The sequence below is a fragment of the Melospiza georgiana genome, chromosome 9, assembly GCF_028018845.1.
Source record: "Melospiza georgiana isolate bMelGeo1 chromosome 9, bMelGeo1.pri, whole genome shotgun sequence".
Lineage (NCBI taxonomy): Eukaryota > Metazoa > Chordata > Aves > Passeriformes > Passerellidae > Melospiza > Melospiza georgiana.
In genome coordinates, this window is record NC_080438.1 from 14,895,833 (window position 1) to 14,919,869 (window position 24,037).

General features: G+C 39.5%; 1 protein-coding gene across 6 annotated transcripts in view; it reads left to right on the forward strand.

Moving 5' to 3' along the window:
- The first annotated feature begins 3,531 nt into the window (after nucleotides 1–3,531).
- The window catches only part of ARHGAP29 (Rho GTPase activating protein 29), a 45,052-nt gene continuing 24,546 nt past the window's right edge, over nucleotides 3,532–24,037 (forward strand). For all 6 annotated transcript variants that reach the window (XM_058030495.1, XM_058030501.1, XM_058030496.1 and 3 more), the window contains exons 1-2: nucleotides 3,532–3,864; nucleotides 22,373–22,516. In XM_058030495.1, coding sequence (XP_057886478.1) covers nucleotides 3,603–3,864; nucleotides 22,373–22,516 — 406 coding nt within the window. In that variant the 5' untranslated portion in view covers nucleotides 3,532–3,602. The remainder of the gene's footprint in view (nucleotides 3,865–22,372; nucleotides 22,517–24,037) is intronic.

Here is a 24,037-nt window from a genome sequence, read left to right on the forward strand (position 1 = left end):
GAACTGAGTTTCTGTATGATGATGCAAATTTCTGCTTTTCCAGCTTCTCTTTCCTCTTAACCAGAAAAAGTGCATATATCTGCACATGCAACTAAATTCAGAAGATAAATTATGCCAAAATTTGGGCTGTCTGGGTAGCTGAATCCACAGCTATCCTGGGGATACAGTCTGAGTTTATATAGTAATTTTGTTACTGCTTTAATTTTCAATAAGTAGCCCACAGAGCTCTTGCAGGAATAGAAGTGGGCTGAGTTTAGTAGAAAGTGTGTGTGTGCACACGTTACTCCCTCACAACAATACTGGAAGCTGTTCAATTAATGATAAACTGGATCCAGGAATTCAATGCGTGGGAGGTTGAGCATGAGAAATTTATTCTGCGCTTTGCCACGGTGTTTGTGTTTCTTGTTGGCCAAATCCCTTAAAAGCAAAGCCTGTTTGCTAAACACCACGTAGCCTGAAGTTGGACTTTTCCTCGCTTTTGAAGCGTGTTGGGCGCACAGCAGTGGCTGCTGTGCGGTTCCTTTCCCGGCGCTTAGCGGGCTCGCGGAGCGGCGGGCGGCTCGGGCGGCTCCGGTGGTTCCCGTGGTTCGGGTGGTTCCGGCGGTTCCCGCGGCTCCCGGTGCTGCCGCACCTGCCCCGCTCCGCGCGCCGCTGCCCCGCACGGGCGCTCGCGGAGCTCGGGGGCGTGTTCCGTGGTAGCCCCGCCCCCAGGAACCGGCCAATGGCGGAGCGCGGGCGGGGCCGGGGGCGGTGGCGACCCCGGGGGCGGCGGCGGCGAGCGGGGCTCGCTGAGGGGAGGGCGCTCCATGGGCAGCGGGGCGGCCGCGCGAGGGGCCCGCGGCGGCCCGGCTGCTGCCTGCGCTCGGCCGCCGCTCTCCGGTAAGCGCCGGCCGCGGGCACGCTGCGGCGGGAGGAGGGCGGGCGTCGCCTGTCGCCGCCGGGAGGAGCCGTGGGCGAGCGTGGGGCAGGGCGCCGGTGAGCCGCCGGGGGGACGGGGGCGGCTGGAGGGGCCCGGTGCGAGTCTGGCCCCGGCGACCCCCAGCGCCCCGCCCGGCGGTGCCCCGGAGCGGTGCCGGGCGCCTCTCGGCGCGCTCACCTCCGCCCTGCCGCCCGGTACCTGGCGCGGCCGCGGGCAGAGCGGGGCCGTGCGGGCCGGGGCGGCCGCGGGGCGCCGGGAATGCGCGGCGGGGGCAGGGCGGAGCGCCGACCCCCGCCCGGGGCACCGGCAGCGGCCCTGCCCTCCGCCCGCCGGCGACGTGGCCCCTTCTTTCCTTTCTTTCTTGCTTGCTTTTTTTTCCCCTTTCTTCCCCTCCCTACCGGGGAGATTGTGCTGGGAGAGCAAATTTTTGAAATATCTGGCGCTTTAGTTTTTCATCTTTTTTCCGTCGGGACGGGCAATGGCTCGCTGTGAGCCAAAGGAGTCTGAAGGCGTTTATAACAAAGCTGGTGGATGCTTTTCGCTTTCAAAGCCAGAGTCTCCTGAAGAAATATGAAACACTTCTCAGTAATGAAAGGCATGTGTTCTGGGAGGGAAACGTTCCCCATCTGCCTTGTAACACAGGAGGAACAGACGTAAGGGCTAATATTTACGAGGAAAAGGTGCCTCTTGTGCTGAGCTGCTCGGTTTTGGTTTTCGCAAGTTTTCCCCGCTTAGAAACACTTCGTCATCACTTTTACAGTTTTCAAAGTGGTGGCATTATTCTACTGCTTGTACCCAAAAAAAGGCAACATTTCTAAAATAACACAGCTTTAAAAGCATGGGCTTGCCACTGGAACAAGTCTAACACATCATGCTACTTAAAAAGTTGACTCTGAAGCTGGCCAGACTTAAAAGAGACATGTCTTTTAAATAATATGAAAATCTTGCTCGATATAAATAGATATCACACTTGTTAAGAGGAGAGAAGGTTATGTTTTGCTTCTAATTGCAAGGCAGAATTGCAAAGTAGCTTTGTAGCCATGAGAATTATATGTGGGAACAGAAGAAACTTGCTTAAACACTATGTTTAATGTAAACCTCACTTCAATCTACTTGAGGTGTTTGGAATTGCTTAATTATCTGCATTATTTGTATAGAGTGATGAGTGTTCTTATACATACTGACTTTAAGCAGTAAACAGAAATTAGAGCAGTTAATTTGTGTTAAATTCTGAAGTTTTCTTCCCTCTCCCCCCGCACACGCTCCCTGGAAGGCTTGCACATTAATTACAAAAACAACTGCTTTGACCACGTTTCCTCTGATATTTTTAAACTGCAAACAGAAATAAAGCAGAAATAATGGAAAAATAATTGAGGTGCATTAGAGTAATTGAAATTCATAGTGGGAGTGTTCAAGGTGGTAAAGGTGCTACTGCTTCAGTTGGTCTAACCAAATATAAACATATGCAGGAGAACCCGTTTCAACCTGTATTTTTTATTTTATAACAACTTATATTTTTAGGTAAAGTAATTGAATTTGAAGATTTGCTGCAGATGTGTCTGCAACCCACATTAACTTTTTAGCTGTTGTGTTCCAATTTGGTTTTTGGGGTTTTTTTTCCCCTGTGTTGTTTACGCTATAGCGTAAACACTGGGAATTTCTCCTGGTGTTGAGAGAACAACAGCAGGCGTTGTGGGAGCTGCTGGAAGCGTACCTGACTCTGCCACCTGCAGTTTGCTTTGAAATGAATCGCTTAACCTAACATGGCAACATTTTCAGTAGCTTTTGCTTTTTTTTTTTTTTCCCTAAAGGGAAGGAATGCAGGTAATTTCTTAGTTTATACTCATCCAAATTTGTGCATTTTTTATGGTAGAACTTTCAGAGCAGAGCAACATCATTCAAGATAACTGCACTGAGACTTGCAGATAAACTTTGATACTAAAATATTTTTCATTTTCTTCATTTTTCCCTGTCTTTCTTTTGATTGCCTTTCATATTAATGGGTAACAAGCTGAAAAGCCCACATAACTTCTTTGAGGATATTTTCCTTTCTGAAACAAATTGTGATAGGCCATGGTTTCTTACGTGGCACACTACACAAAGAAAATTCATCCTATTAGATCAAGGCTGTGTATTATCTTAATAGACAGGATGCTGGATTCAGCTTGGTGGCTCATGCAAGAGGGGATGTTGATCATAGTCTGTATCACATCAAGTGTTTCTGTGACTGTATTCGGTTGCAGTAACATTTCATGGTAAAGAATGTAGGTCTTGGTAAATGTAGAGAATGCAATTTCTAAATATTCATGGAATAAAGTTCTTATGAAGTAAGCATGCATCATGTTTAGCTTTTGAAATAATTTTGGCATGCCATTGATTTTTTTTTTTTTAATGCAACAGTCTGTCTTCGGTACAAATTTAAATAACTTCAAGTAGTGAAAGCCTTTACAGTACTCGGTTTAGCATTTTAATGTAAAGTAGTACCATCTTGAAAAAAGTTTTGGGTCTTGTTGGTGCAAAAGTATTGCTTCACATATAATTCTATACTAATCAGCGTTTTTCCTTCTCTTCCACCTCCTGCCCCCTCCCCAATTCCTAAGGGTTTCACCTCTGGCTTGCCCAATGGCCACCAAGTGACAGCGAGTGTTGACTGCGGGGCTCTCCAGGCGCGGCGGCTGCTGGGATGTTGCGGCAGAACGGCGGGAGCAACAAGCGTGGTTTGGGATTAGCCCGCCTGTCCACCTCCAACTTCTTCACCATCTCCACTGCAGGGAACTGGGCCATGGGGCGCAGCACCAAGAGCAGCTCTCTGAGCAGCATTAGCTCCAACTCTGACTGCTTTGATTATCCTGTTGTGGATCCAGAATATATCATGCAAGTGGTGAACGATGTCCGAAAATTTGCAGATGTGCTGCTGTATTTGAGGGAAGCCTTTCTTTCAGAAGGTGTGTCAGTTGTTCTTAATTCTTTGATTTTTCTGAAACTCTTAACCACTCCATTTGTGTGTTTTAACTAGTGTTTGCTATGGTTGTCTCCCCCTGCCCTTTACTTTCACCATTTATCCTCCCTTCCTCTTCCCTCCCCACCCCCAGCATGGTGATTACAGGAAGTGATGGTTTTTAGTTTGGGTTCTGCATTTCCTCACCAGAACAGTGCAATCTGTTTCATAATCATAACAAGGGAAAATAAGCTCTAGCAGGCTGTCTAGGCTGATGCTTAAATTTGTGAGACCATGGACTGATTAGTTATTTAACCACTTGAATGGTTAAAATGGTTTTTGTAATTCCAAACAATTGTATTGCTATTTTGGTTATATTTCAGTTTTCTAGGCTGATTTGGTTTCTGAAAGTCTTCCACACTAGTAGTTTGAGTTTTAAGGTAGAATATAACTACAGTCTTCTTTTGCAAGAGAAGTATTTACTGTCTTCTGCCAGCAGGTGGAAACTGCAAATTATCTTCCTTGCAGGAGGTGTGTGTGCACATTGTATTCCTGTACCTTTCGGGGCAGTACCACTAGTCCAGTTTTGGTCATCAGCAGCTTTCATCTGAATTTTGTGAGATTAATATCTGAGCTGATAGCCAGAGCAGCTTTGTGTAAGATGTCCTGAGTGCTGAACATTTGCAGTCACCTCTGTGTTCAAGTGAGTGTGCATACAGCTGAAATACTGCTGCTAACATGTTTGTGAGCAATTCTTAAAAGAGCAATAATTTGGCACCAGTGATCACTTTTATGTCCTCATAGTTTTTGCTGAGCATATGGGATGAGCAGTTATTTGTGAGGTTGGGTGTCTGGTGCCTACTGAGAATGAAATGGGCATTCTGTAGGAAAGGTCTGTCAAAACACTGAAGTGTTCCCATTGCCATGCAGCAGTAGTTAACTGCTTGTCAGTTTAAAATTTTGAGGTCAAAAGATCCAAAAAAACTAACATGGAAAACAGGAGTTGTCATCTTATTTTATAATATGGTATAGAATTAATTTGTGAAACTCTGTTGTCCATTTAAAGGATTTATAATTTTTGAAGGAAAGATGTTTCCCTTCCATAGTTGGGAGTTTTCTTTTTGACCTTCATCCCCATAATAGAGTGAGCTCTGTAATGCTGGCCATGCTTACTGCTGGCTGGAGACAACCTCCTAGAAGCTGCATAGTTTGATTTGCATTTTCTAATTTTGAAAACATTCACAATTGTCTGTCCAAAAACTTACCAAGGTGGTTGAACAGACTTCTTGCACATAAAATTGTGGTTTGCATTGCTTGCAGCTTACCACCACCCTGATATTAGTTACATCAATTATTTGAAGGTGGAATCAGTTGCAGGGATAGGAAATTAATTTCTTTCTCTTTGGAAGGGTTGCATCAATGAGTGTTTATATTTGCTTGGTAAGCATGGCTAGAGACTCCCATAGGTCTTTCAGCTTCTAACCTTCTAACTTTTCCCTCCAGTTCTGCATCAGGTATTAGTTGTTGTGTTGCCTCTCTGGCAGATTTGCCTAAACTCTGATGCACAGTAGCTTCAGGCTTGACCCTGTGGCTCCCAGTTGTGCCCCTTGTGCTGCTGGGCCCTGCAGTGGTTGGCAGCTGATGGCCAGGGGTGTGTGTGGCCTTCAGTGCCATTCGTACTGACTGATGCTTGTGTACCAGAGAAAAGCCCACCAGTTACCCATCTGTGCTTCACTTAACATTCATCTGATGAATCTTGCATGACAAATCTAAGAGATTTTGGGTTATGACATGTGTTTGTGTCTAAACTAGAGCCTAAACGCCTTGGGGTTTATTTGGTAAGTGAAATGTTCCATAGATTTCAAGGCTACTTCTCTTTACATTCCTTATGCTAACATGATTTCATTTCTTACAGTAGTCTCATTGTCATAATGCTGAATAATTTTTTGATACCCATCAACAAAGGGAAACCTAAACCAACAACCGACAAACCAAAGCACCCCAAACCAGCAAACAAAACACTCTGAGTGTAACTGTAGAGTTTAAAAGTTTGACAGCTGCTTGGACATGAGGGAGCTGCAGTTGTCTCCTGTGTTGAGTGAAGTACCATATGTTCCATACCCTTCAGCTCTTGCTGTCCTTTAGGCCTGTACTCATTGGATGTAACATTCTGTTATTAGTGATCCAAGCTGGGGATCACTACAAAATCAGATACTTTATCATTGTCTTCATTAAAGAAGAGCTCAGGGCATTTTTTGAACCTAGGTCATTGAATCCAGTGCTGTTTCACAAATTTTTAATTCTGCTCAATGCCAGGCTGAAACTGTAGTGGTGGTTAGTGCAACTGATGCAGTCTTGGTCGAGTCTTCAGCTAAATTTCCAGATGAGCAAGATGGTCATGTGGCTAGTACCAGTAAGGACAGTTGTCACTGTGTTTTTGTGTTTGAACTGGAAGGTTGTCTTCAGTTATAGAATTTGTATTTTATGTAGTTAGAGATAATTGAAATTTATTGGGAAATCTCAAAATAAGTCTTATTTCTTTTCTGATGGGAAGAAAATGCAAACAATTCCCTAGCAATTCCTGCCTGGAAGACCAGACCTGAGAGTGTATGTTGGGTTAGTACACAGAAAACTCAGATAATGTCCTACAATTTGTGCTATTCTCAGTGCTGTTCATTTGACTGTTCAGTTTTATGGGTGGCATTGTTTTCCTGATGTGCCCCAGGTTTACTTCTTTCTGTTGTAGTTTACATCCCAAGTACAAACTGTTAAATCATAATGGCTTGAAAGCTGGCTAGTTTTCTCTGTGCTTTGAGTTCCAACAGTAACATTTCAGCTCTTGGCTGAGAGTGTGAGAACCTTACTGTAGCCTTCAACTTATACCCCTCTTTGCAAGGGTAGGACACACTGGGAAGTACAGTATAGAGGCTGGAGCCAATCTCTGATTTTCAGAGTGGTGGCACACAGGATAAAAGTAACTTCCTATGGTGAAAGCAGTTTTAGGAACTGAGAAGTTGTTTGCTTCCCGTGGAGACCTGCTGTGGGCTTAGAAACCTGACCACAGTATTGAAAATATTAAAGGTTTTGAAGGTGTGAGGTGTATTTAAGGTAAATCCTGTAACTTGAAGAAGTTAGTTCTTGTCCCAAACATGCAGGACCTAACTCTTACAAACTTGTATATGAGAATCTACCAGGTCAAAAAAACATTGCTTACTGCATTGATATGCAGAGTTGAGTGTCTATTTAATAGGTGTCTATGTATGAGGTCGGTGACTACAGTCCAAGCTTTTACTGCATATAATAAATTTTACTGTTGCTTCAAGTAAATGATGTTACTGTGTGGTCTTTGCTCAGATGAGGTTCATTTTCTCACGCAAAAGAATATTTAGGACACAGTAAAATATCTTCTGATTATGAGCTGAAGTTAAGTATTTAATCTTTAAACAGTACATAGCAGCTTTTGCTTGTATTGCATTAGAGAGGGAGAAAGCATTCCTGTTTCCCTGCTCTGAAGGTACTTAGCTACTAGTTTTGTGACATCTGCTACTTTTTTTTTCTTTTTAGGAATATAGTATATTTCATAAGATCTGCCCTTGAGACTGTGGGAAATGCTGTTTCATTATGAATAGCTCTAAGGGTAAAATTTGCATGGGGTTTAAAAGTGCAGGAATAATTACATTTTAATATGTAGTCGTCTTGATTGTACTTTGGAATTTTTTCTTACTTTATCACAAACTTTGAAGTAATCATCAAAGTGTGATGTTGTGTCCTTCATGTGGGTAGTTCTGCATCCTTTTAATGAGCAAAAACTTTTGCTTCAATTTCATCCTATCTTCAACAAATGTAAATTGTAGTTCATTCTAAAATATTAATATACTCTTTTTTTCTCAGGTATCTTAGAACCAGAGTAGCAAGATAAAGCTATTATCTTTCATTACAGGTTTCTCTGAGGTTCAGAATGTGTCTAATTTTTTTAGAGTTTGGTAGATTTTTTTGTTTGGAGTTTGGTTTTTGTTTGTTTTTGTTGGGGTTTGTTGGGTTTTTTGTGGGTTTTTTGGCTTTGGTTTCTGTTTGGTGGTTTTGTTTTGTTGTTTGTTTTTTTTTTTTTTCTAACTGAAGCAGAGGTGGAAGTGCTGCTGAAGCTGGATGGCCTGGTCAGGAATGTTTGCATTCTCTTTACAGTAGCACCAATACTTTCAAACCCATCAGGAATGCAGCCTAACTTGAAACCTATCAGGTTGTTATTTTTGCAGGATAAGATATTCACCCCAGTGGGACAATTCTAAAGGTGTCTCAAGGTAAACAGTTTCCTCAAAATGAGGAACTTGTAATCTTCAGTGACTTCAAAATTTCTTTTAGCACCACAGAAATTGGTGTTAATCACGTACTGCACTAAATCCAAAAGCCATTTACTGAATATAGTGCCTGAGGCTCAAAGGTGAATGATTTCTCTGCAGCCCTTCCTGGCTTGATAATGTATCTTGTCCCTATTTTTAGTATGATTAAGGCACTGCAGTAGTATTAGCATTTCATTCATTTCCTTATTTTCTTATAGTCTAAAATACTACTGTCCTTTTTCCAAGGCAGTGTTCTTGAAAGTCAGTTTGTCCTGTTTTGCTATGGAAATCTGAAGCTCATTAGTTACTGCAGTGATTACAGATTGAATTTATGATAATTTTTAATACTAGGTGTAATTTTGCTGTTTGTTCTTTATTCCAATTTTGATGTTTCTCAGTGAAAGGTGCTGTCTTTGATACACCTTAAACTAGATGTATTTACCTGTCTAATGACACATTATACTATTAATGCTTGGTAGGTGGGCAAACTGCTCCAAACAAGGATCTGATAAAGTATTTACTTTTTTTTGCAGCAGTTTCTGGAAGCAACATTTGGGAGAGTTTTTTATATTTGTTTTGTTTTGGGGGCAGTTGGACTGATCTCTTAGGACTTTTTGTGGAAGATGGTGCTGGTTTTCTGCTGGGTAGTACTTTGTTTGATAAATAAAAAACATTTATGAGAGAAGGGAAAAGAAAATGCTGTCAGGGCAGCTAACTTTTGGGAACTGTGAAAACACAGTGATTATCAAATGTGTAAACAACCTGCTTGTGAATTATTAAATGACCTCTGAGAATTGGTAGAAAAAAGCAGAGGAATCCATGTAATGGGTAGCACATTGTTTCTCTTATTCCAATGTAGCACAAAAAAGAAGGAAAACAAACTGTCTAGTAACTAATAAATAATATTACAGAATTAAAAATAGTTGAGGAACTTGAGAAATAGTCTAAAGTGGAATTTTAAGTTTCATCACTTCCAGAATCTGTCAAAATGTGATATGCTTGCAGTATCTGAAAGAATAATTTTGTGATTTATTATTAAAATATATTTCTTTTGTACTTTGTAGCTCTATTCAAACTCGATCCACAAGGAACTAACAGCATGTTTCAAATGCATTTACCTATAAAAAGATTGTTCATCCTCTTGCTGAACCAAATTAGATGTTAAAAGGTGAATTCTGAGAAGTTTTGTTTGCTGCTTTGGATGTTCTGGTTCCCATGGCAGAGTTAGCAGAAGCGCCTGTTCGAGCCTCAGTGGCAGGGAGGGCAGGACTAAACCAGGCTGGGGCAGCTGCAGGGAATAACTTGTGCTGTGCTCCTGCAGAAATTGCCTTTATTTTCCTCTCTCCATCAGCAGCTTAATTGTTGATAGAGTTCTGTAACTGTTTAAAATACTCAAGATCCATCTAAACCTGCTGTTTTCTTATTATAAAGCTTGTTATGTTTGGGGTTTTGTTTTAAACATGTTGATAGTCTATCACCACAGCAGTTTACAAAGAAACTTCTGCATGAGCTGCTGTGATCTCACTGTTGTCCTTGACACTGGTGCTAGTTCTCTGGTGACTGCATAGCAAGCTGAGTTTTGGGGCAGAGCTACCTGAAAACTAGTCCTAGGAAGAAAGGAACTAGTTTTTAGCTGGATCAGTTCCATGAGCTGGCTGGAAGGTTGTACTGAGTGCCAGCAAAAAGGGAGAAGGTGGCTGGCAAAAGAACAAGGGGCCAGAGGTTAAAGTGGAACAAGACTGTGGGGCTCTAGGCAGAGTTGGTGTGGCCCTCCAGTCTGGCATCACAGCATGCACTGCTAAAACCTGTATCAATTCTTTTGTCTCCTTTATTGAATGCTAAGTGTGACAGGGGTTATTAAAGGTGGGGTGGTGGTGGGGAGAAGAGCAAGCAGAGGATGCCCTTTGTAGATGACAAATTACCCAGTCACCTTAGCAGTGAGCTTTTGGCACACTTGAATTTGACAGTCATCTTCTAAACTTGCCTTTCTGAAACCTGCTAAGTACATGCACTGTCATATCTGCTTCCAGTCTTTCTGACCTCCTAGAAATTCCTTAGTACACCCTTTCACGTACCTCCAAATAGTAGTCACTGCTAAGTAGAAGTGCTGTCAATCTGAAACTGAAATTGTCCTTTCACAAATCTGAAATTGTCTTTCAAGCTAAAAGATGTGAAGGATATAAACAAGGATAAAAACAAAGTAAATAGTTCCTTAAATTTTCTTTAATAAGTAAAACTATTGCTAAGAACTGAAAGCTAATAGTGACTTTTTAGAAGAGGTTTTCCTGGGTTATTTAATGGCAAAACTCAGAGAAAAAAAAATTAGACAGGTTGCTTCTTTTAGTGTAGCTGTAGGACCACAGCAAGCCAGAGACCTCCTGGTCATTTTCCCATGCTTCCTTAACTTTCACATTGTCATTTTCTGGTCCTTGGACAGAAAACACTGAGATCCCTGGCCCTGAGTCATGTTCCTGTCCAGTTTCCTTAGAGTTGAGAAGCTAGGCAGAGAAATGTACAGCCTGGATGAAGGCAAACCCATAGCAGAGTGAAAAAAAAGGTATTTTACAGTCAGTTTATGGGAGGCAGGCATAGCTATGAACCATAGGTTTTCCCCAGGAACATTGCACTTAGTCTGGGAGAGCAAACTTCGCACCTTCCTTTTGATTTCACTCCAGATCATCCCGCAGTCTGTTTTGCCCAAGCCTCCTGTTCTGAGTCTGCTGGCTGCAGGCTTTAGTCAGGGAGTCTTGGACTTTCAGGCTCTGTGAACAGAGCCAGAGGAGCTGGGTATTTTGTTTGGTTTTGCAAGTTTGCAGTGGTAGTGCACTGCTTAATTCATCTGCAGTCCTCTGTTTCCACTATTCTGAGCAAGAGGAAAAAACCAACCTCCTCTTCAAGTTGAGTTCAAGCAAATCTGTGTTCTTCTTAGTCAAAGTGTAAGCTGCCTGTTAAATGCTGGTTGCTAATGTAGGATAGGAAATGCTGTTTCTTCAGGTTCAGAGAAGATTGAAGTTAAATAATAACTTAGTGGCCCAGGAGATAAGTTTGTGGCTGATAGTACTACCCCTCCCCCAGTTGCATACTCCACATTCCTTCAGAACAAATGTTCACTTGTTGCTATAGTGTCTAAGATCAGCAGTCAGGGGGGGGGGTGTCTTGAAGGCTCGTGAGTGTTTAAAATGTAAAATCATCCCTTACAAGCAGTCAGATATTTTGGTTGACTTAAATAATTAGCATATCTTTCTTTAGGAGAACTCTGAGCTGTTTATAAGAGAGCACAGGCATTTTTCATTCTCATGTTGCTTTTGAAGTGCAAAAAAATGTAATATAAGGAAAAACTTCATTCTTACTCCTTTTCTAATGTACAAAAGCAGCTCAAAACACTTAGAGCCTTAGCTGGAGTGTTAATTACAATTACCTTCCCTTTCCATCACAGCAGCTAGACTAATGGAACTGAAATGACAAGAACAGCAAGATGAAAGGTCACTAGTGAGGAAGAGGATGAATAGTAGTATTTTAATTTTTGGAAGTAAAACTAGGCCTTTCAACAACAAAAATCTTTCTAATATAGTTTACAGCTTAAGGAGCAGAAACACTTGAACCTAAAAACAACTTGTATCTCTCAAAAAGCTCTGTGATAACATCTGAAAAATAAGAATTGACCATATTCAGTCTAAGTCTTGTGTTCTAAACAGCAATTTCCATGCACATGTAGGAGCTCTTGTGTGTTTCAAAACAAAACAAAAAATGCTTGCCATAAATGAGTTTCCCACTCTTGGCAAAATGTATTATAGCAAATCCACAAAAATATTCGGTTTTCTCATTTTGCTCATGCATCAATTTATCAAAGTTGCAACATAAAAGAAGAACATCAATACAAACAATTTTTGTGTGCCTGACAGCATAGAGTTAACAGTTGTAATTGTCATCTTAATGATCTTGACTTCATGAAGGTTTCATGGACTAAACCATTCCTTTTCCACCAGTTTTGTTGGAAGTGTTTGTTCTTCCTATTTATGTGGCTAGGTCACAGAACTGAAGCTGACTTGTTGCTTAATTCTGAGCAAATGTTCATCCAATCTGACAGTTCTAGTGATTTGATTGTTAGAGCTAATGTCTTGCTAATGGATTAGAGTTAGAACAGCATGGCAGGCTAGGAGATTTGATACAGAGCTTGGACCTTGATTTTTGTACATAGCTGTTTTCCTTTCCTCAGGAAAATAGGGATTTTATGGGGGCTTATTCCTTTGTCTGCCTAAAATGCCCCTTTCTATGGAAGACGGACATGACTCATGTAAGGCTGTAGAAAATACTTAAGTGTGAGTTATACTTTCATCTTAATGGCATTTGTTACAGAACAGTGTAAATGCAAAACCTAGGACTTGAGGAGTTTTCTTTTCTTGAGGCTGAGATTTAGCTGAACAAAAGATTTTTTCCTTTTCCCCATTTTTTTCTCCTTTATTGCTTGAATAATTTCTTGGACTAATTTTTAAAAGTATGTAGGAATTCTTACTTGCCAATTACAGTTATTTTTAGTTGATAAACCGGTTTTAATCTTAAGTTAACAAAGCTTACCTCTTCAGTCTTGTTTTCTTTGTCATTACTGAACTACTTCAGATATTCAAGCTATTTTAGGAATATAACATGTCCCCTTCTTCAAATATGCTGATTCTCTCTGCTGTGTATAACTTTGGTTCAGGGCCTACAGGGGGGTGTTGCAGCAGTTCATTATGTTGGTACAAGTTCTGTTAGTGCTTCTTATCTGTGAGACACACAGTGATCCTGGGGTTGTGGAGCTTGCTGCACGTACCTGCTGAAGGGAAGGGGAGGTTCTGGTTTGGGAAGGAATCAGATGCTCTTCTAAGTCTTATAATGTCTCAGTCTTTCCTTGGTTTTAGAAGTCTGTGAGATGGGCAGTACCTAGTGAGGAAGTTTCAGCAAAAATGCATGAAAAAAATAATGGAAAATGTCAATTGCAGGGTTGTAGATCAGTAAGTTGCAGGAAGTATATTTGTATGGTGGAATTAAAGTACCTTCATGACTTTTCAGAAAGAGGCTTTGATACCTTTAGGACTTGACATACTTAGCATTTCCAAGTTCTTCTCTAAATATTGTATTTAAATTTTCCCAGTTTATGCAGGTGTGATTGTTTTAGGGCTCTGTGTTGTGAGGGAATGTTATATATCAGTTAATGTTCTACTTTTGGACTACAGTTATATTCTTAGTTCTACTTTTAAGCTCAGATGACACTGAAATAGTTATGGACATGGTATTCCTGAAGCATTAGCTTAAAGACTGCTCAGTGTTCACAGATTTATTTATTGCTGTTTTAGTGTTTATAGTGGTATGAATGGATTCTTTAGTAGAATGCTTTCTGTGGGGTTTTTTTGCTTGTTTCTCCTGTGGACTTTTGATTTAATGCATTTATTGTGTACAGGGTGTGTTAGTTATTTTGTTCTGCCACAACTGTGGAACTAAAAGGTCTGTCCAGAAGTTGTCCAGTGCTGACAACAAGTGGGGAAAAAAGTGTTCGCTGGAATCACTGAAGTGGTGGAGGTGCAGAGCAGTGAGGATTGGCAGTCAGTATGGTCTCAGCTCACAAGCAGAAGAGCAGTTGAGGAGGCAGCTTTTTTGAGAGGTAGTTCTCAATGCTTTTTCTGTGTTGAGTAAGCTGCAAATTGTTTATCTGAAAGCTTAGCAGTACGCATGAATTGTGATAGCTGAGTGAAGACAGTTTGTGAAGGGCTTTGAGAAAGTGACTGTGATAAACAGCTGATGCCAGTGCTGAAGGGGAAGCTGACAGTAGGGTTCAGACTGCAGTGCTCAGATTAAATGCTTTCTGCTATTATGTTTAAACCCTTGTGTTAAGGACAAGCAAACAAATTCAGCAAGCAATGGAGAACTCCTTCTAGCTGTAGTTGGCTTCAGATGATGGCTAGACATGAGATTTTAGAGAAGGTGGCTGAGAACTTAATTTGGAAAGAAAGCACATAAATTCTTGATCTAGCATTGACTGCCTGGAATGACAACTTCAGTGGTACTAGGGAAAAACAGATGGGTGAATCCAGAAGCACAAAGCAAATGAATTCTGCTGTGTTTCTCACCTTTCTGTTGCAAAGTATTTTAAATAAATACTACTCTGTTAAAAATTAATGGTGAGATGTACAGTGAGTTACTGTTGTGTTTTGGGAAGTCCAAGTGCCAGTGTGACATCAGTTGCTGCCTTAATGTTAGTGTTACTGTATTTTCTCTTTATCCAAAGATCTTCAAAAATGCTTTGGTGTGAATTAACTGGTATCAAAACATTATATTGCAGTGGGGATTGACTGCTCCTGAGTTTAGTAAATGGGAAGATTTTAAAAGTATTTTGTTTGGACCATTCAAATGGCTCGTCACCTGTGAGAGTTCTGCAGTCAGGTTTTACTCTCTTGGGTGGTTGTTTCAGCAGGACATCAGTGAAGGAACTTCAAATAACCCTTAATCCTTTATGTTCACCAGTTTTCTAGACAACTGATGTTATCAGCTGCTCCTTTAGGGACTTGAATACAATTTTAAATTTAAATTGATTTTAAAGTGTAACTTTTTTCTTTTAATCAATAAACCAGAAATGGACTACTATCACATCCTATAGCAGTCCATAGTTGTGTTAAAAAAATCCTTTAAAATAAATGCACAAAATAACACACCCCTTGTTTAACACCATATTGTCTTGTAATCCTGGCTTTGTGAGGTCTTTAGAAAACTAGGTGGGCAGGCAGCAGTAACATAACTTCTTCACTCAGTCAGTGGCTTACGCTGAAAGTGGAAGGGGCAGGCAGGTAGAACAAACAGCATTTTAGATTGAAATTATGTGAGTTAAAGGTTAAGTATTGTTTGATCATCTCTTGATGTTGGTTACCAAAGGTGAAATTAATTTTATTTAGAATTAATAAACCATAACTTTCATACTACTCTTTCTGTGTGCCAGTTTGATGTGGTATGATCAGCTTGCTGGAGAATCTTTCATTTTGTGATTTGTTCTTTTTTTAAATTTGTGCTGTAAATGTTGAGTGAATATTACTTCATATACTCTCAGAACTTGAACCAGTGTGCAAGGAACATAGTTGCTTAGAGCATAAGAGTTCTCACTTTATTTTAACAGTGTCTTCCATTGGCAGCTGTTCAGTCTAGTGACTGTTTGACTAAGTTTTAGTGAAATATCCTTGAATAAGAAATAAGTAACTAGTCACTATTAGATGTATGGTTGCCTGTCCCAATGGATATGATTTTTTTGTGAACTGTGACTGATTTGACTGATTAAGTTTATTGCTAATGAATTCATACTAAAGAATATATAGCCTTATGTCCACTTGACAATTTACAATTTTAGCTTAAAATGTCTTGAAACTTCTGAAGCGTTATCCTCACCTGGATTTATTCTTAATCTCTGGGAAGATTCAGGGAAATTAACAGTGACTAAAATGACCATGTAATGTTTTCACTCTCATTTTGTCAGAAATGGGTAAGTAAGGAAACACTTTGAATTTTCATTCATTACTGCATTCTGGTCTCTAAATTTTGGTTTAATAAAAGATTAAAGTATTCTAAAGATTAAACTGTGTGGCTGAACACACCTGGGTTAGTTGACTGGAATCTCAAGGCTAGTTGAATAATAAAGTTAAAGGCATGCAGTGTACAGCATATTGAAATAGAATAAAAACTGCTTTGTGGTAGTTTTTTTTCTGAAAGGCTTCCCCTCTTCAGCAAATGGGGAATTCATCTATGAATCTAAATGTGAGACAAACGTGAAGTAACAACTTTTCTGCTGATGTCAGTTGGCAAACAAACAAAAGGAAAATATGTAACTGCTGTCAGTGTAAGCAGAACTATAAGATTTTGATTATTCTGATGTATTTTGCATATACACCTATTTTATTAATGTTTGAAAAGATTGTTTTAAGACTTTTTTTTGTAACTTTAATTTCTGAACATTAATTTAGTCTGGATTTGCTCTAAATATGTGGTCAAGAAGGACTTCTTACAAAAGTTTTGAATTCACAAGCATAGAATTGGCCCATAACTAAAATGAGGTAGGAATGTTAGTCCAGTTTAATGAAAAACAAAAATCAGCACAGCTCAAGGTCACATCAGAGGCTGATCAGCGTGGTTAGTTGTTGAATCTAAATGGATAAATTGTTGTATGTTGGCCAGTCCCTAACAGCAAATGACACATTTGAAAGGGCTATTTTTGCATTTGTGATATATAACAAAAAGTCGTCATGCTAGAAAACTTACCTTGGAAGCATTAACTAATGGGGGATAGTTTTTGTGTTCTATTCAGGGGTATTTTTTCTGCAAAAATTGCAAGCTTGCCTATACAGGGTGCTTATTTTAAAAAGTAAAGACAAAACTGTTACTGTTCAAATTAAAAAAGAGGTAAGTACCAGGTGCTTTTTTATTTCACCCTAAATTTGTGCAACCTGACTTTAAGAATAAATTTAGTAGTTTAACAGTAAAGAGGCCATTAACTTTCCAAATGTTAAATGCTTTCTTTTATTACAAAAGCATTATTTGTGTGGAATAACTGGAATCAAACAGTGCTACTTTCAGTACTGTATTCAGTGAGCTGTTTGCAGGAAGTCTCAATGCATTCTCACTGAACTGGGTCAATATTGCTCTTCTCAAAAAAACCCCCTTACAAAACTCTAATGCTTTTATTTCAAATATAGGCATTTGGGTTACTATTTTTGTTACTTTGTTTTCCTCATTCCTAATCAAACTTCACGTGTCCCTAGATTTTCCTCATTGAAATAATTTCTTAACTGATTATTTTCCATAAATTGTAATTTTTTGCTGCAGTATGATGTAGTTAGAGCATTGTTGGAGCACATGCTGCTAAAGACTATGAATTTAGTGTGGTGTGTTTTAATGATGCCATGACAACAGGGGTTGCCATGATACTGATGAACAAAAAGGCTGGGACTGGCTATCTTGCTAATTTGGAAGCTTCAAGCACTATGTTCCTTGACAGAGGGATGGGTAGGTGGCTTCTTACTCTGCATTGTGCACAGGATAGAAAAGTGATGACTCTCCCAGACCCTTCTGCAGCTTCCAGCCTTGCTAGAGATTTTGCAGGAATAAATTCTTCCAGGAATTCTCTGAGTGAGTTTTTCAGCGAATTAAAATGTTTCTTTCCTTATATCTGCAGCATGTAGCCAAATAATGAAGAAACGTGATAGCTAAACTGTTGCTTTCTCATCACTCCTGAACTATGACTACCAACAAATATCTCTACCACCATTAAAGGAAGAAGTTTTTTTCATTTTATATCCATACAGTCAATGAAAATCATGTCTAACTCATATATTTACTGCCTAAAAAAAGCTGCTTTTGGTAGATCAGGTGCAGGGACATAGGTAACTTTGCTATGGTCAAACCACAATCAATGTAAAACTTGCTCACTGTGTGTTTGATTAATTCTTGTGGTCTTTTGAATGTGGTAGTGAACTCTGTTAAATCAAGCAAATGTGCCAGGCGGTTAATTGTGTTAGAATGGGGCTGACAGAGATAACCGGCAAAAAGAAAATGATGGTTTAATCTGGGACTGTTTGCCAAACTTCAGATGTAGGAATTAGGTGATTTCCACACAGTTTATGATGGTGTGATTGTTTTGCCTACTCTGTGATGCTCACTGGGAAGTCTCATAGTCTGGATCAGGTTCAGACCTGAGTGCTGACAGTGTCCTAGTATGCAGTATGGACATAGATGAAGATGATAATGAGATTTTTAGCTAAAAGCTGTTTTACTTTGGATCAGCTTCATTCCAATGCTGATTTTTTTTCCCTGCCCTAGGTGGTACAAGTAGTGATGCCGTGTAATCCTTCTCTAGAGTGTAATAAAAACAGGATATAATTTACTTAAAGGTCCAAATGAGATTTTTTAATAAACAGAGTGAATAGTCTCTTAGCCAAGATGTTGGTCTTGAATAGTGAAATGTTTATTACTCAAGCCTCTTTTTTCTGTCCTTCAAAGACTGAAAATGATGAGAAGCTGACTGTTTGCATCCTATAAGGTGAAACTTTTTATTGAAGTTCTGAATCCAGATATTTGGGAAATTGTTTCCAAGTTTGTGTGCTTGTCCTCACCACCATCCTGCAAGATTATTTGACTGGCCTGTTTGTCCTGAAGGAGGTTAGGATTCATGGAGAAGATGTGAAATTGTGCCTAAAATTGGAATTCAGATTATTATATTTCAGTTGAAGGGGAGGTGAAGTACACACACTTCAGTGATCCCAGGAGAACAGATTTACAGAGGGAGCTCCTAGAATGAGGACTAGACCTAGTGAGGGTGTTGGCTACTATGGGCATTTAGGGCTCTCATCAGCTGCATTTATTCTACTGGGAATGTCCAGAGTGAGTTCTCTGTAGATTCTGATCATAGTGAAGGCATAGTGTGTTTATGAAGGTAGATGCAGAAGATATTTGTGCAAACTCCAAGATACCTTGTTTATAGTGAGATTTTGACCAGTGAGGTGAGTTTCTGTAGATTTCCCTGAGTCTGAAGAGCTGCTCTGTGTCTATAAACTTGTGGCTGTAGAGGACATGCCCAGCATGTTGTTCACACTGTGTAATGTTCTTGAGAATATTTGAATGCACGACATAACTACCCACATCTTCTTAATTGTAAAAGGTTCCTTATGGAAAGCTGGACTTTTACTTGTTGTGAACTAGAATATCTGCTTTGACAGTCTCACATGCATTCTGACTCAAGGAATTTTGCAGAGATGTTACTTCTCAGTTGTTTTACCAAGACTGCTACCCTGTCTTTCTTTAGTGAGACCAACTTCTGTTCTAAACAAACAGTTAGCCACAGCAAAACAATAGTTGTTTTAGTGGTTTCCCTTCTTTGGGGACTGGTGGAAATTGAGTAGTAGAGAGAAAGTCTGCTGCTGTTAAAAGGCCTTAATATTCTACATGGAGAAGCAGAAAGTAGAATTGCATGTACATCTCCTGTATGGGTCTGAAGAGCAGTGTAGTGGGAGAAAGACTGTTACTCTGTATTTAAACTTATCCTGGCAAACATTTGTTGACATAAACAACTTCAGAAATGTTTGGGCCAATAATAAATCGGGTCAGACAAAAGAATGCCAGCCAACTGACACAGCAGTGCCTTTCCCGACTGCGTGTATTGTGACCAGCCCTGACTTGGCAGGGAGGGTGACTGGTGCTCACAAGCTTGATGAGCAAATTTGATTTTGTTTTGCATGAATAGAATCCATAACTGTAAGGACATTATTGCTTAGTAACTTACTAAACAAAGGCTTCCCTTTGAGAAATGTGTAAAATTAGAAAATAGGTAGATTATGCTTTTACATTAAAGATGTGTGAGCAGTTAGAAAATGTGGTGACCAAAACCATTGAGGACTGAGATGCCTGTGACAATAGTGTGCTACTGTGATGACTTGGCAAAGAGATTTTCCAGCTGCTTTGTACTGTCATTCTTGTATATTAGACTTGTCAGCTTTGAATGCATGCTTTTTCACCCTGTTCTTCTGTCTCCACTCTCCTACAGAGTATGCTTTCTTTTGGGAAGCATTTGTTTTCAGCTCTTGTAAATGACAGTTCATCCCCTAGTGAAAGAAGATTTTCAGATAGGCTACTAAACTCTATGCAAGCCTTTTTTTTTTTTTTCCCTTTTCAGTTTTAAGGGCTGGTTTTCTCCTTTTGAGAGGTAGGGGGCTGACTCATTCCTCCAGGAGATGGCAGGAAACCAGTCACCTGAGTGAACAGCTGAGCTCAAGTGCCCAGAGAAGGCCTCTAAGTGTTGTAGGATCACTGACATCATCCTGCTTTAGACTTTATGGATTTTGCATTTCATGCTGTTAAGCTTGAGAGAGGTTTTAAAACAATATGGCATCCATTGGTGGAGAATTTCCTGCTGACTTCATGTGCATCAATGAATGTGTACAGCAATACAAGGGACAGAAAAAAATTGAAAGTAAATACTTTTTGTGAGTACTTCAGTTAGATTGAATTGCTGCAGGAACTCATTGGAGGCACATTTCCTTGTGCATTCCTTTCACTGTATTTGTTCTGCCGTTGTTTTGATCTCAGCCATTTTCAGACTTCTTACCATTAAAACTCTGTTTCTGTTCATCTGGCATATTTAGGCTGTTTTGCTACCTGAGGTTTCTAAATCTGTCCTGAACAGGAAATCTCTGGTTTAGTGTCTGTTTGGTCTCAGTTCTTGTGAATGCAGTGTAGTTGTGGTTCCTGATGCCTTCTGCCCCCACCTCTCCCCAAGCACCACTTGTCACAGACCTTTTGTCTTCTGGAGGCACAGAAACAATGTTTCCGATATTTTGTAAACAAATGATACAGTGATGGAATACAAAGAAATCTCAGTTGGGTGTAGCCTTTGCTTTTGAAAGTACAAATAGTAATCTCCTCCTTGAGTGCACTATTTTAGTGATAGTGTTCTTCTGGATGGTATGATAAACATTTAATTCAACTCAGTGGTTGTTTTCCATTAGCGTTTCCCTTTGAAGCTTATTACTGGTGTTTCAGACTTGAAGGGGCTTGTGTCCACTTCAAGACTTTTCTTTTGTTTTTCCCCTTCTCACTTGTTTTGCCTTTCCCACCCAGCTCTGTTGTTTTGGCAAGGTATGTTATCAAATTTTAATAGTATTGAGTCAGTTCAAAATCATTATATGTAGGCGTAAATGAAGATGAAGCCACAATTGGGTGGTCATTTTTTTAACAAGTTATTTAGAACTTTCCTAATTTACTGCTGACTAAGATGGATTTTCCTAGACTTTTGTGTGTCCTGTTACAGATAGAGCTTGCTTGTCCCTTCCAGCAGGAAAAGTGCCTGTGAATAGTAGATAGTGTTTACCTTTGTGTACTTCCTGAGTCAAGGCTTATTCCTTTGACAATGTATAAGCCAGTCTGAGTCGAAAAAAAAAATCTGATATGTGGTATGTAGGGAAATAAAGCCTGAAGCATGGTAGTCCTTAGGAGACTTTGTATTTGTATTGTACCTGATACAAATATATAAAATTTGTGTGTAGCCTCCCCACCTGCACACCTGACAGCAGTGATCCACTATACTGATGTGTCATGTTGTACTGTGTGGATTCCTCAGAAAAATTTAGGTGCCTCTAGCCTGAATATAATGTCTTGTCACCAGAAAAAAATGGCTCTGAGTTGAAACTATTCTCTGAGCAGCACTGGATCAATTTGCAGTGTACTGTGATTGTCTGTATTGACCTGTTTGTTATCATGGCCACAGACAACACAGAATTGCCCTGCTCGGTGGGGAAGTGAGTCAGCTTCTATTAGATCCTCTTTTTCTTTTTCATAAGCTAGACTTTCCTGAATTTGAAAGCTTTTTACCACAACTTGCAACGCAGCACTCTGGCACATGAGAAACTTTAATTCCATGCACCAGCACCTCTTCTGTAACAGAACACATTGTGGTTTAACCTGTGCTGTGCATGCAACAATAAGTATTTTGTAAAAAACTTAGATGAGGTTGGGATTTAGAGGCACATAGCAAGAGGCATGTGCTATAAAAAGCATCACCATCTTAGAGTGTATTTGTGAATTTTTCTGATTTGGCCCAATTTAGATGTTCAACTTACTTATCAGGACTGACATGCTTAAAGACAGACCTTTGTAGATCTTGGCTTATATACTAAAGATGCTTAAGGTTTTGCTGATAATTTAATTAAAAACTAACCAACATTTGCCAGAAATTTTAATTTTCAAACTATACCTACATGGTGTTGAATTTGTATCAGGTGAAGAATTACTTAATGAACAATCAGAATCTGCTTTTGTTGATACCTTTTTTCATATAAATAATTATCAAAATGGTGGTTGATGAAATTACATGAGAAAAAATGGTTTAATTTAGAAACCTTAGGGTGTTGTTATAGAATTCTTCCCCTCCTTTTTTTAAAGTATGCTTGCTTCAGTTTTTGTGAGAAATAAGTTTGTGTAAATGATGTACAATATTGCAATTTTACTATTGGCAGCTGCTACTATAACTCTGTTTTTAACAATTTCTTTATTTTAAGTAGGCTCAGCTTCAATATGGCTTAGATTCTGTGCAGGTGAACACTCTCAAAGTCTTTTGTAATGTGACTGGGTGTCAATTCACTGTTTTAATGAAGTTTCTCCTTTACTTTTTTTCAGAAAATCATGATGGCCTGCATCAAGTAGTTCATGAACGCCTGGGGGAGTTACTACGTGTTTTAAAAGCAGTGATAAATAAACATCAGACTCTAAATTCAGTTGATATTCTTAGTGCTGCAGGAACAGTTATTGCAAAAGTAAAAGGTAAGGAATTACTGTCTTTCATATTCATGGAAAATTGTAATTAGTGACTTGATTGGCTTAGAATTATAGACAAAATTCTACATATACAGAAGAAACTGAGGGTTTTTAAAGCATAATGTTGTAATACTTGTTTAAAAAAATGCCTTCCCTAAATGAAGAGTAATATTAAGTAGCTTGTTCTCTTGTCAATGTGATAAAATTCTGCTTGTCGAAGCTAAGTGCAAACCCACATTGAATTCTAAAAGCACAAGCCTTTGATTTTAAGCTTTCTTTACCTGAGTAACACAGAACAATATCACAGAGTAATAAACATGGCATGTATCTACTTTGAGATTTGCCAAGAATCTTTGCCTAAGTTTCTGAATCTGTAGGGATGGTATTGTATTATATCAGGTGAAGAAATCTCTGAGCAATTCAAATCTGCATAGTTGAAGAGTTATAAATTCCACAAGTGCAATGCAGCCATGTGTCAATAAAGGTGTCAATAGCAACAAAAGTGTTGCAGACATGTAAATACTTTCTGTTGTTGATCTTTGCTACTGCAGTTCTCAGCATGCCAGACAAATGCAAATAATGAAGCACTCAATTGCTCCAGCAATAAACCTGTTCCTTCCCTGTGTAACCTTTGACTGCAGCTCTTCCTGCTCTGGAGTCTGGTATATTCCTGTGGAACCAGCTTTCAGGAGGGTTAAATCTCTCCCTCTTGCCCGTGTTAAATCATGTAGGATATCTTCCTTCAGAGACACATATGGTTTTTCTTCTTTGTCTAGGCCTTCCCTCTTATTTCCTATTTATCTTAGTATGTCTGAAATGTATTGTTGATTCAGTAAAGTGGGAATATCAGTTAAAATGATAATGTGTTTAGCTTCCTGATTCCTATATATTGGATTCTTCCAAGCTTCTTATGGATGGTTCCTATTGATACATGGTTTTGCCAGTTTGTTTGATCTTGGCAGGTAGTAGCAGAGTACCTCTCATTTTCTTTGTGTTACATACAGAGTTTCCTATGGATCTGTATCTGTATTTCAAATGATCATGGGACAGGACTGTAACTTCTGAGCTTGCTTTAGAGGTTTGTACATTACAGCAGAAACACAGAGGGTATCTCTTGTGGGACTGTTTGCTTATTGGTCACAGGGAAAGTTGAAGTACACACATACAGTGGTGGTCAGTGTTCAGTGAACATGTTAATTGTTTAGTAAACATAATTCTTCTACCTCCAACAAGCTGTTTCCATGCTTAAGTGCTGTGGTAAGATGACAGTGTCCTCTGCCCTAATTTCAGTGGTCGTAGACAATGTTCAATTTATTTAATTTAAGAAATGTTGAGGAAAAGTGACCTAAGGTATGCAAGTAAATCATATATTGTTTTAGAACCGCTCTCAAGCTTAACAGCATGAAATGCAAAATCCATAAAGTCTAAAGCAGGATGATGTCAGTGATCCTACAACACTTAGAGGCCTTCTCTGGGCACTTGAGCTCAGCTGTTCACTCAGGTGACTGGTTTCCTGCCATCTCCTGG